We start from the raw sequence: 13,577 nt of genomic DNA on the forward strand, positions 1-13,577 counted from the left end.
ACCTCCTTGAGCAATGTATGCTCATTTTGGACTAGCAAGGAAATGGGGTTTTTCATAATTTTGCTTCCGTGGCTGCCATTTCATACTGGATATAAAGGGATTTTTGGCTGAATAGCAGAGCTCAAACAAGGCAGGTCATTATTTGGGGATTGATTATATTTATGGGTTACCTATAAATACTCCAAAGGACATTATGAAAAGCAGTTGTGTGCTTCTGATGACCACTTGCTAGGGCTAAAAGAGGATTATTTGTTTTTCAAAAGTATGAGCTGTGTAACTTTTAAACCAGCCTGGCATTGGAGGCATAAACTGATACTGGGAAGCGTTTGCTAGTGCAAGAACGTCCTATTATTGTGAGCATACACCTAGCAAAGCCCAGCTTTATCACTACTAGTTGTTGCACTTCAGTATACCTTGCATTAGTACCTTGTTAGCTACTGATCACTTCAGTTGTGCAGACATTATATCTTAAGACTTTTCCTAAAAGTGTTTGCTGACTACCACTTTACAGCACCCACCACCCCGCTCTCTCTTTTCCACCACTTGCCATCAAAGGCTGAGTCCCCGTGGTGCCAACCCACGAGGATGTGGTCTGTCTCACTGGGAAGCATCTGCAAGGTCTGGCCATGAGATGCTTGGGGACTTCTGCTCACACACACATTTGTGCTGTACATTTCCCGGGGAGGAGGATACCAGCACCCAGATGTCTCAGCGCTGCACCCACCCCAGCAGGGACAGAAAGCAGGCCAAAAGCATGGGAAGGAAGACTTAGGGCAACCTGTATAATTGTCGTGGTTTAACCCCAGCTGGCAACGAAGCACCACGCAGCCGCTCGCTCACTCCTCCCACGGCTGGACGGGGGAGAGAATCAGAAGAGTAAAAGTGAGAAAACTCATGGGTTGAGATAAAGACAGTTTAATAGGTAAAGCAAAAGCCACACACGCAAGCAAAGCAAAACAAGGAATTCATTCCCCACTTCCCATGGGCAGGCAGGTGTTCAGCCATCTCCAGGAAAGCAGGGCTCCATCATGCTAAGTAACGGTCACTTGGGAAGACAAACGCCATCACTCCAAGCGTCCCCCCTTCTCCTTCTTCCCCCAGCTTTATATGCTGAGTGTGACCTCATATGGTCTGGAATATCCCTTGGGTCAGTTGGGGTCAGCTGTCCCGGCTGTGTCCCCTCCCAACTCCTTGTGCCCCCCCAGCCTCCTCGCTGGTGGGGTGGGGTGAGGAGCAGAAAAGCCCTTGGCTCTGGGTAAGCACTGCTCAGCAGTAACCAAAACATCCCTGTGTTATCAACACTGTTTTCAGCACAAATCCAAAACATAGCCCCATACTAGCTACTGTGAAGAAAATTAACTCTATCCCAGCCAAAACCAGCACAATAATAAACACAGAGATCTCCAAACACACTGGCACAGGAAACACCAACTGATAAAGAAGTCTCTCATGAACTTCATGTATTTATAGCACAGTGTGGCTATAATCAAGGAGAACATTTTAACTGAGATACAGAGGACAAGAATATTAGACTTACTGAGTGCAATCTTTTTGGTTGCTTTAAATATTAAAGAGGTTGGGTTTGCTTCGGTATCTCGCTTATCATTTATGGTGAGAATAATTTCTGCTTCCCAAAGACCCAAGTCTTTATGAAAAGCATTATGAATCTGATCTATTTGAAATGCAGCTCTAAAACACAAAAAATACAAACTCTCTTTCAAAGACATTTCAATCTAAATAACTTTTATGACAATTTTCACGTTAAAATTGATCAATAAATGAACAGTTTTGTTTCTTTTGTTGTTTTTGTTATCCTACAAATGCTGTGTCATGGCCAGCTTGTCTCTCTATGTTTCATGACAACAGAAGAAAAGTAATGTGCTATTGCATAATTATTTTATGTTCAAGACAGGTTTCATTATTCCCTTTTTCCAAGACTTGGCTCCTCCCATGGGCTCTCTTGGACTGGTTTTTCCCAGACCTCATCCCAGCCTGGTTTCTCACTGGGGGGTCAGCCCCAGGACCCAGCTGGCTCCTCAGCCCTGCATCAGCCACCATCACAATCTCTTTTTTAATTGCCTGTTTGAAAACAGATCATACACAATAAACTTGCATTGGGTGGGTGCAGTATTTTTAATACGTCACTGTTACCCTCTCATAGATGGTCTCACTTACATGAGGTTAGACACTAATTTAAAAAATACAAAGCAGGTGCTGCAGAACGAGCCATAATCAGAAATAAGGCAACAGAAAGGCAGTGTGAGGTGTTCTCCCAGAGCACACGCAGGCAGGTCCTGACTGCTTTCTGAATGATTCATAAGGAACACTGTAAACTCAAAGTAAATGCAACATGTTTTATTTGAGGTTGAAATAAATTACAACTGTAAAGCATAATTTATTGCTTTATAAATTGTCTGCTCTTAAAAGGCATTAATATCAAACATAAACAAAACAAAGACATTCGATTAGCAGTTCACTTCTCTTAAGCTTCATGAGCAGCTCAGTAGGGGGATTTCATTCTATATACGATTGAAATCTCTGATCACAGGCTCACAAACTTGACTTTGGCATGCATTATCATCATTCAGACATGTTCAGGGGACTGTAGATGTGTTCATTTGCTTTAGGATACAATTTTTATTGCAATTTTCCCTAAAATATCCCATTGAATACCCAGTCCTTCATTCTTCACTCAAATACAAATCCCACTGGTTTCAAAAAACTCCTCTAAAAGATATGTGGGGTTTTCAACCCCTGCAGAAGGAGGGCTTCCAAGTCTAAAACAGGAATGAGCCTGGTCCCAAAACTAAGTGAAAAACAAACTCCTCCTACATTAAAATACTGAAATCCCACGCACAAAAAACGTTTCCTTCCATTCTGAAGATTCTTGCAAAAAATCCCAACATTCTCTGAATGAACTGATGCGGATACTTCATATTTTTATTGTACAGTTACTCCATGCCTGAGACTGGCGTGAATTTTGCTCAGCACCTGTACTCCTCTAGGATGCAGACCCAGACAAGTCCAGTCTGCCCTGAGTCCTGGGGGCTGCGAGGGTGCTCACAGGAGGCTAAGTGCACTGAGCACGTTGCAGTATCCAGCCCTAAATGCACAGATGCCATGACACAATGAGCTGGATCTGGCTAGCTCCAGCCAGATATGACAGGCAGAAGGAAGGCCAAAAAGTCACTTCCTTGGCCTCAAGGCTCCTGAATGCCAGAAAGGGAATAAACTGATGAGCAGCTCTCACTGCACCACAAAAAAGGATTCCACCAAGGCATCCTGCCCTGCTCTGACCCTCTCGCACTGCAAAGGCCAAGTGCTCCTCGTGCCTTGGCTCCAGAACAGCGTCTCCCTGAGCAGGAAGCATGCACTTATGCTCTTGCTTTCCCATCTGGGTCTGAAGCAGCATAAAAAGCGAGCTGGCTTGTGCCCTGTATTACAACAGAGGCAAAACTCTCCAGAAACAGAACTGGAGACTCCCATCTCAGTTAGCCCTTGGAAAAACTCAGAAAGTTTGCAGAGAAAATCTCCAGGGCAGCTTCTCTTCCAGCCACAAAACTAACTTTAAAAATAATGAGCCCTGGTACAGAAAATCGTTCTAAAACTGGCTCAGCGTTGCTTAGAAAGTTCCTATTTAAAGAAGGTTTTCTTCTCATACCAGCCTCTAATGTTCTTGTTATGCCTACGAGAATGTCAACAGCTGAACGAGATGCTAGGATATTTTATGCTATATTACTGAATGGGAATGGTTAAGTCTGTTACTGGATCCAATATGTACCAAACTTCAAGGAAAATACTATTATATTGATCCTGGAGCGATTTCAGTTTTCATTAAAATTTAATCAGTAATGTATGTATCTTTTGTATGTTTTATGCATAAAGTCATTTAAAAACCAGCAAACAAACTTCTTTCTTCTAAACACGATTTCCTCAGAAGATGTGTCTCTGTTGTGCCGTGAGGGATGGCCAGCTTTGATATCTGCAAGGTGGTACAGCAGATTTCAGGCGCTGCACTTGCCCATAACGGCTCCCAAGTGCCATGGCAGAGCTTTGGTGGGAGGCTGGGAGCATGCAGGACCATACCTGGAGCTGTGCCGAATTGGGCCAATTGTTGAGCACTTTTCAGTGTCCTCCCCCTTTAGGGACTGGTCAACCCTGGTTTAGCTCCCAGCCACATGGTAAAGTGCTTAACAGAGGGGTGGGGAACACTAGTGTCCCTTCCTCCAACTCAGCTCCTGCCTTGGGAGAGGCTTGTGGAAAGATGGCTTTGTGGCTGCTTTGGCTCTAGCAGAAGGACACTGCAGCTGGGACAAGGGCATGCATACGACGAATGCCTGATTCATCACCATCTTAGAGAAACATAACTCAGAAATGTGCAAGCCTTTAAAATCATCAGTCATCTCATTTACGCTCACCGAGAACAGATTCTTGGCTGACTTCTTTTTTTCCTTAGCAGTTCTGAATTTTTCTTTAAAGATGAGAAGGAGGAAAGCTAGCCTTCGGGGAGAGGGACAAGCAGAGACATGGCAAATTAAAATGCGCGCATATGTCATCCACCACAGCAGTGACCTCCAGTCTGCACTTAACAACACAACATCTTATTATCTTGAACCTTAATTTCTCATCCCTTTCAAAGGTTCCCAAAAGCATTCCTTTCTGTGTCAGTGAGATGTCCCAGGGGACTCTACAGAGAAAACTAATGAGAGGAACAAACTGTTGTCACCAGGACGAGTTACAGGGTTACATTCAAGCCACAGACTCTGGAGGAGCAAGGAGCAGAGTTACTCCATTTTCTGGTGCAAGTGCTGTACCAAGCAGCAAGACGAGCACACGGTGAGAAGGAAGATGGGCTAATGGTTAGTGCATTGGACTGGGATTTGGCAGAGGGAGTTAATTCACCTTCCCCTTGTTACTGAAGTGATCGGAAAAATGAAAGAGTTTATATTAACTTCAGGGTGCTCAAACATTCCCAGCTCAGCAAATACACCCAAAATATTTCTCCTCTCTTAACAGTTCTTAACAGCTTATGCATTGCCCCTCTCAGACTAAGCACACCAGACAGAAATTTTCTAAGGAATCACACTTCTAGGAAAAAAAGAACCAACAAACTTCAGGATTGCTACATCTCGGCTAAGGCTCATTTACCCATCTGCAAAGCCTCTTACCCCTCCTGATCTTCACTCCCAAGCTGCCCATTTGCCGTGCACTTGCAGCCAGGGAGAACAGATCAGGAACTCTTAAATTCATTCACATCTTTATTTCTAATTCACCAGCTTTTGCCTCTTGCAAGGCACTCAGGCCAGCACTGTCTTAGGGGTTTCTGTTTAAAGCACCTTCTGACTGACTGGGGACCAGGCTTCTACTGAACTGAAAAGCAGATGGGACAATCAGTGAGTGCATCTGAAAGAAAAGCTGTTAACTGGTGCGTTTGCTCACAGGGAGGGCAGTGTTCAGCTACTCTAGCAAAATATGGCAGGCATATTAATTAGTGGTTATAAAATGCTCTAACTTTTCACAGACCTTTATAAGTGCTGAGCATTTTAACTGGCAGGACAGCCATGCCTGAGAATTCAGTGTATGGTTAGAAACTGGTATTTTCCTCCCCTACAATCCTCCTCGTCACGGAGTGTCTCGTGGAACGAACAAGTGTCTGTATTGTGATTTTACCAATGGAGGAACTGGGTCAGAGATAGACACCAGCTGGATCAGACCCATGGAGCAGATGAAAGACTTAGTCAAGCAAAAACTAAGTCGCTTGATGCCGGGCCCAGTGCTCCATCCCCCCACCAGAGGTTACCAAATAGGGGACATAAATAATCCCCCAAAGGAACTGATGTATCATGAAGGCTAAAGAGCCTCTGAAGCTATGCATAATGGCATAAAGTACAACACAAGTGTATTACATATTTAGCTCTATCCCTGCTTCTCTGTCACGAGGGCAGTGGGTTGCTCGGACAGTTGTCTTCTGGTCAGCCTATTATGCTCCTTCCTATGGAAATGCAGGTAAAGGTGTGTATGTAATTCAGTAGTAGAACAGGAGTTTGGTTTTACATGGGCTGAAAGAATGTTTCTTATACCCAAATGAGATTTTTGCATGCATCTGCATACTCACTCAGATGCTGCCTCTGCCGTGCTCCATGCCTGAGTTTCATGCTGGGTTTGCTCTGCGTAGCAGGCATATCATACGCACACAGTGACCTGGTACAAGAGCACATTCTGCAGGCCAAGTCTCAGGCAAAAATTCACCTACAAAACCTAAGTGTGTTGGTAGTTTTCTTGCAGTGAATCGGGCTTTCACTAGGAATTAACATAAGCTGCAATGACTAATCTTATACTCTGTGCATTTGCTTATTTTCACTTCACAGTTCAACCACTTTCTTCCTTAATACTAAAATGCTAAAGTCTTACATAGCATTCAGAGTATTATTTTCTGCTGGCTGTGTTTCTCTATGTTCTAAGCCTCTATCACAATGCATGCAAAGGATAATGGCTGGATTTGTAATGCTTTTAACTAAAAAAATACTTTAAAAACATAAACCATAAATTATTTATTCCTCTTTGCCCATTGTTTTAAGCGCTGAATCTTCTCCCAAGATTTTACACAGTTCATTCAGTCTCTGCTGCATCTTAGGAATTCCTGCAAGTTGGGATTCCAGTCTCTGTTTTTCCTCACTCAGTGATAAACGGATAGTGGTGTCCAACTGCTCGAAACGCCAGCCGCCTTGTCCATCAAACTGCAGCAAGTGAGTGTGGTACTTCCTGCAGTAGAAATTAAAACATTAGTAATGGCTCAGGGAACAGATGGTTCATTTTTGCATGCAAATTTGGATGTCTGTGTCGCTTTTCAATGGTGCCTCTCAGGAAGTTGAGAGTTGTCCAGTTTTGGATCACTGGGTAAGACTTTTTCAGTGACTCATAATCCCAGGACACTCTTTCGTAAGGGATTTGGGTATTTTAAAGCCTGTCACCAGGACCTCCCTAAGTCATCTAGTGAAATTCAGCAGCAAGGTGCCAGCTGTAAGCCATCAGCACTGGTATGGGCTCCCCAGCTGGGGCGGTCAGTGCCTTGAGCAGCCCGCAGGGCTGAGCTCACGGGGCATGTCACCCGCAGTGATGCTGGCAGGAGCGGGCAGCATGGCTGTGGAGGGTGCCCTCATCATCTGCTGTCTCTGGCCAAGGTGGTGGCCTCCCTCTTTCTGCCTCCCTCTTAGAAGTTGCCTTCACTGCAACTCCACTAGACTCCTTTTTCTCCAGGAACTTGAACAGCAGCAGCAGACAAGGCTCCCTTCTCCCCCAGGAAGGCTAGTCCCACTTTATTTACCTCGCTTTCTGAGAGATGTTTTGCCTCTTTAGAGAAAATACATTCGGGCAGACACGGTGTACCTGATGCTACTGATAAAACTCTAGCTTTTTCAAATTACACCTCAGTTTGTTCCCGGGCATCTTATAAGGTTGGTTAAAGAAACCTCCAGTCCTAAAACATGGTTCAGTATGCAAGGGGCCAAAATAACATAGTCTGTGTAGGAGTCACAGATCTTTCAGAGAGTATCAGGGTGTGTGCACCGAAAATATTCAAAGGTGTACATGTGGAGTTTGTCAAGACCTGACAAGACATATATCAGGAGGTGCAGGAGGAAGAGCAAAGAGTTCCCTCAGAGCTGCTGGTATGACTGTGTAATTTATCACTATAAATTATAGAAGATGAGACGCATCATAAAACAGTGATTATAAAGCCCATCCAGGGAACGTGACAGTTTAATAACCTCAATAGCTTATGACATGGGACTTAAAAGAGATTCAACTCCAGGCTCATATTCACCACTTCTTGCATATTATTCTTTGTGACACCAAATTCTTAACCTATCCCTCTATTTTTCCCCCACCAAAACCCAAAAAAATCAGGAAGCTAAGATAGCTAGTTGAGATATCCAATGTTTGTGATCTAGGAAAGTAGCCAATATTTTGATTAAAAGAGCAAGTATTTCCTGGTATAATCTTGAGGATGACAAAGCAACATGTGAACCTGGTTTTTGTCTATGTGGTGCAGTCCCTGTGGAAGCATACCTGAGTCAAAGGCATTTGATGCTGATTTCTAAATACTCAGCACTTCTGTTTACTTCTCTAGAACCCCCATAATCACCAGATTTCTGCTAATTTCAGTAATACTGTTGAGGTTACAAGAACAATCCCAAACTTTCCTGAATCGCCCTAGTACTAGGAAACAAGAATGTCGGCAGGGAACTGAACTCAGAAGATCTTTCTCACAAGTTCTTTCACATAACTTCCCTCTGCATCATCCTTATTTATAGGTGAGATGCCCTCAAATACCTGTTTTCTTGAGCAGTGGTTTTAAAATAATGCCAAACTTTAAAAAATGTAAATACTACTTTTCTTTTTAAGTGTAATTTAAATTATTTTAAAAACAAATGTCTATGTGACATTTTTTCCCTATCAGAATACACATTTTTTCTTAACATTTAGGTCCTGATCCAATAAAAGCCATTTCCACTGTCACCATCTGCACAGAGGAAGGAGGGATGCTGGGGAAACCGTTCTCTTTCAGAGAAGCAGACACCGATACAATTTCTTTCCTTTGAGACAACAAACTGGTAATGGATTTTTTGTCATCAGTTTAAAAAAACCAAACAATCTGACAGTAGAGATCAAGGAGTTCAGAACAAATAGTCTCTGCTAATGTCAGCTTACATGTTCTTGATCTCCTTTTGCCCTTTAAAGTATTTGGCTGGTTTATGTACTCAGTAACTACATTTACTTCCTTTGAGGGACTCTTCCATACTTAGTACTCCCTCACTAGAATGATGTTTCTCAGAGTTCCAATATTTCTTTTTATTTCTTTTTTTAATAGACAATCCAATTTTGAAAGCTCACAAACCCTGCAGATAGAGGACACAACTGAAGTTAAAACACCAGATGTATTATTCCTATGGAAGAACAAAAAGTAGTTTAACCACTTGCCATATTTCCCATCTTCTCCCAAGCATTGGTAAACTTCCCCAGGACAGCTCATGTATCTTGTCACCTTTACAGAATAATCTGGTGATATCTGTTGTGGCTGTGGTGTGGTGGACTAATTAATTGCCTCTTAGATACCTGCATGTTGCTATTAATAGTTAATAACTGAAACACCTTTAAAAAAATAAGAGGGAGGAACAAATATGTGTCAAAGAATGAAAAAAATCAATGCTAAATGCATTTACATCACTATTATTGTAGACAAGTTATCTTAGAAAGTGCAGTAGATATTGATTAAACAACTGCCCTAGTACAAAGAATAATGGCCAACCCACTGCTTGTCAGAAAGCTAAAAGCAAGGACCATGATAAATCCCTGAACATACTTACCAAAGAGAAGGTCTGTGTGTTATAGAAAGCAGGGATATCCCAGCAGCTTCTGCAGCTTGGAATATCTTTCCTTCAACATCAATGCTTACAGCACTCGTGCATTCATCCAGCAATGCATATTTTGGCCTTTAAAAAGCAGATAAAGAACATTACTCTTCTATGTTTTGGACAGTATTCCCATGTACGATGTTTAATTGAAAGAACAACAGGAAGGAGAGAGCTATTTTTGCCAGACAGCTGTCTCTCATCTACAGCTGGAAGGTGGCTAGCAACAACATAAAGTTTCCATGCATTATTCAGGTGCCGAGTCAGCTTCCAGGAGAAATGGGTTTTATTTCCTGGTCCATCTGAGTACACAGTGATCTAACTTTTATGTTCTAGTTTGACCTAGTATTATTCTGTCCTGTCATCAAGTCATGCAGTAGCTACAGCCAACTCAGAAACTTTCTGTCTACTGCTATGTATGGACTGGGCTGCCTTTGCATGCTTGCTGTCTCCAAAACCAAAAAGTTTTGGAGCTTGGCTTACAAATTCCTATAGCCTCTGCAACAGTCCATCAGACTTCTGCAATATTTGTAGGACAGATGCAGGGAAAATGTCTGTGCCCAAGATGTTAAAGAAAGGAACATCTGGAAAATGTAATGCTATGTTGCCAAAAGCAAAGCTTAAGTAAGAAGCACTGCCCAAACCAAAAGCAGAGTTTGAATAAACGACAAGGTCTGTGGTCCTATGCAACTGTCTAGCAGTATTGCATATTGCATCAAGATTATAGTCTATTACTGCTCAAACTATTACAGCAAAACTCTTCCTCATTTTCAGATGCTACTTAAAGGACAAATCAAAATGCTTACTTATGGTAAAACATCCGAGCCATGCCCATCCTTTGTTTTTCTCCTCCTGATAAGACATCTTTCCAATCCATAATGGCATCCCAGCCTTTTAAAAAAATGCAAACAAACCACATCAGGACAATGTAAGTTTATGAAGCAAATGCAGCTTCACTTGCAACATGTCTGCAATCTGCAACCAAAATCATAAAGAGCATTTCCATTGCAGAAGAAACAGCTCAGGGTTCTGGATCACATCTTCTGAAACACCTCAATGACTTTTGACTGGCACTCAATTGGAAAAATGTCCAAAATATCATGTCAATTTTGAAAGTGGAATTTAACCTCCTTGGTCATGTAGGTATTGTCAAAAAACTTTACTTACCATCTCTTTGAAAAAAACATCTTTTACCTGTGTATAACTAATCAATTTTTTCTGTCACGTTTGTTTTATAGAACAATTTGCTATTCCTTCTTGAAAGGTGTGAGTGGAAATTTAAAAACAAATTCAAAGAAATAAAGTGCAGAAAACATAAAGAGCACTGCCTGACTCCACTCACTACTGTAGGCAAAGAATAACTGTCAGCATGCTCAACAGAAACACAGATGCAGACTGCAGACACATGGATAAATTCTGTATACACAGACAAGCAGCTAACACACAAAACTGCATACAGACAGGAGGATTTTTTATACAAACTTCTCGCTACCTTGTATTTAGAAATGACCCACAACCGTTATATCACTGTGTATCCTTATTTAATATTGTACATGGCTGGCCTCTAAATGGTTCTTTTCTTCATCACTTTCAGCTACATGGAACAGGACTGTGACGCATTTTATCTGCAATCTCTCGGTGGACTGGTGTTTCTGTGAGTACTCTGGCATGATTCATTCCCACTAATGAAAAACTTCAAAAACCAAATTACCCTATTGAAAATAAGTTTTCAATCAAACAATCCAGATAGATAGAGTAGCAAAATAGATGAGTTTTGAAAAGGGAGAGTGTGGATGCCAGGAAAATCTGGTAAGATATTTGTCTCAATAGATCATCTATTCATGAGACAGGCAGCTGGAGCGGGGTCGACTGAGGGCAAGAACATTTTTCCAAATCAGCCCAGAAGCACTGTAACTAAAAAATTAACAACATGACCAAAAAGCCTTTTCTGCCACTGTCCACCTGTAAATAAACATCTGCCAGAAAAGACTATAAACAAGGTCAAGCAAGCAGGGTGGGCAGTGTCATTTCTGATACCTGACCAAGGGTGAGACAAGTGGGGCTTGTGAAGGTGCAGGAGGCTGGGGAGTGCTCGATCCGTGCTTGGTGCTACACTAGGGCTTGGTAGGTCTGAACAAAACCTCAGTGAAGCATCTAGTGAGAGGCTGTGTGACTGAAAACAGGAATTGGTAATGCTAGAGACTGAATTCCAAGAATTTTCTATACGTAAAATTGTAAAATACAATGTCATGATTTTTTAATATATGTGTATATAGTTAGATTTAAAAAGCAGGCATGCACACAGCAGAAATACATCACCTTTACTCATCCTATTGTTTTTTCCTTAGTTTCCTTCCATTCTTGTTTAAGGATCCCAGTGGGCACCCCCCCCGGGGGCACATACAGTGCTTTCTATCAGCAGGCTCCTAGCAAAGATGGAGTTGTGTAATCATTAACTAAATCACCATTTGGATGAATTCTGGTAAAGGGAATAGATACACAGAGGCTGCTGCTGCTGAGCAGTCCTGGTGCTGGGACCACACAGAGAGTTGGAGTGCTGTTCCACTGACACCTTCAGCTTCCAAAAAAGACTGTAAAATGTCTGGAGCACTCCTTTTTGGCAAAGGGCAAAGGGTGCTAGGGGCGAAGGATGGGAATGGTCCTTCATGAAAGCCATAGAAACAACTATGCTTCTGAAGGCAGTGTTCAGGCTGCTGCTTATATTCTGTTACTTTAAGCTGAGAATATAGACAAGGTCCAGGGACCTGGATCTGAGCTAGGGTGTGGATGGGTGTGCATGTGTGCACATGTGCCTGGGGAAGCAGTGCCTGCGTTCAGACAGTTTCTTCCAGATCAGCTGGTTTATAAAGACTTAGTAAAAGACAAAAAGTGAATGAAGTTCAAGAAGCAGCATCACTTTGTCAGCAAAATCATTCTATTATTTCCTCTAAAGGTATAAGATTTAGCTTCCCTTTACCAGGATACAATGGTCATCTCTGGTCACTTCAGCTTACATTCTAACTGAATATTAGAAGTGTGTCTTGTCTCCTCCTGCCTAGCTCCCTCCCTCAACTTTCCTATTTGCCACTTGGAATGTCTCAAACAACGGATAAGGAAGGATCCATTTTAATATCCCTTTTAAAAATCATTTTCTAATGTCTGAACAATTTCCTCTGAACACTGAGGCAATGTAACTCACAATAAACTGACTTCCTACTGTGCATTAACAATAAGGCACCTACTTGTTTCTCTTTTCTTCCTGCTGACATGGCACAGGTCAGGTAAGGACATTAGTGTTCTGAAAATATCAGCCAAGTCAGTGGTGTATGTCACCCGTAGCTACATCCACTGTATAAATGAAGAAATGAAATGGCTTTCTATGAACAGAGAAGAAATGAAATGGCTTGCCTATGAACACAGCACAAATCTCTCAGTAGGTACAAACATAATCCTGGCTTTCAGAGTCCAAATTCCTTGCCCAGCTTCTTGTTACGTTTAGCCTTTGATTGCACATGGTATGATGTAGATGTGATGAACACTGGATGTCACAGAAATGCCTTTTGCAACCAGAAAGACAAAGAGCACGTGTAATGTGCCGGGGCAGAGTAACAGCAGTAGAAATACATACAGCTGTCAGCAGAAACTAGTGATAGCCTCATGATAGCAGCATTTCATTTTCTTGCATGGCTTCTTTTATAATTCCTTTTACCTCAATTTTCTGAAGGAAAAAGCCAGCTAAATTTGACAACAAAGAAAGGGTTACATCTGGGGTCTGTAGCGCTGTGTATCCTTCATCCCTGTGAATTCTCGCGCTTACATGCAAGACAGAGCATTCAGCTGCCATAAAAAGACAGGCTTAACAATTCCTTTTCCAGATCTACCTTCCAATGCACCTCATCAGACATGGACTGGAGTGTTACAGCTTCATGACAGAAGAAAGGCTACTGCAGCAAAATACAGCCAGAGAGTCCACCCCTGCTTAGCTTTTGAACATGGAGGCCTCTTGCACAGCGTATGTCCCCAGGCAGTTGTCAAAACAGAAGAGAGCTGGGGTGCTGTGCAGGATGAATATGCAAGGGCAATCCTTAGCTGAGGAAGAACAAAGAGACCATCAACTGGGTGAGCCCCAGCTCAGCATGACACTGCAGGGATTTGTGTCTCTGGATT

General features: G+C 42.3%; 1 protein-coding gene across 2 annotated transcripts in view; it reads right to left on the reverse strand.

The window, feature by feature from the left end:
* Nucleotides 1-2,340: 2,340 nt before the first annotated feature.
* Nucleotides 2,341-13,577, reverse strand: part of ABCD2 (ATP binding cassette subfamily D member 2) — a 47,610-nt gene continuing 36,373 nt past the window's right edge. For both annotated transcript variants that reach the window (XM_052789386.1, XM_052789385.1), the window contains exons 8-10: nucleotides 10,217-10,301; nucleotides 9,366-9,491; nucleotides 2,341-6,762 (exon numbers count right to left, since the gene is read on the reverse strand). In XM_052789386.1, coding sequence (XP_052645346.1) covers nucleotides 6,552-6,762; nucleotides 9,366-9,491; nucleotides 10,217-10,301 — 422 coding nt within the window. In that variant the 3' untranslated portion in view covers nucleotides 2,341-6,551. The remainder of the gene's footprint in view (nucleotides 6,763-9,365; nucleotides 9,492-10,216; nucleotides 10,302-13,577) is intronic.

Source organism: Harpia harpyja, chromosome 6, assembly GCF_026419915.1.
Source record: "Harpia harpyja isolate bHarHar1 chromosome 6, bHarHar1 primary haplotype, whole genome shotgun sequence".
In the NCBI taxonomy this organism is placed as follows: Eukaryota; Metazoa; Chordata; class Aves; order Accipitriformes; family Accipitridae; genus Harpia; species Harpia harpyja.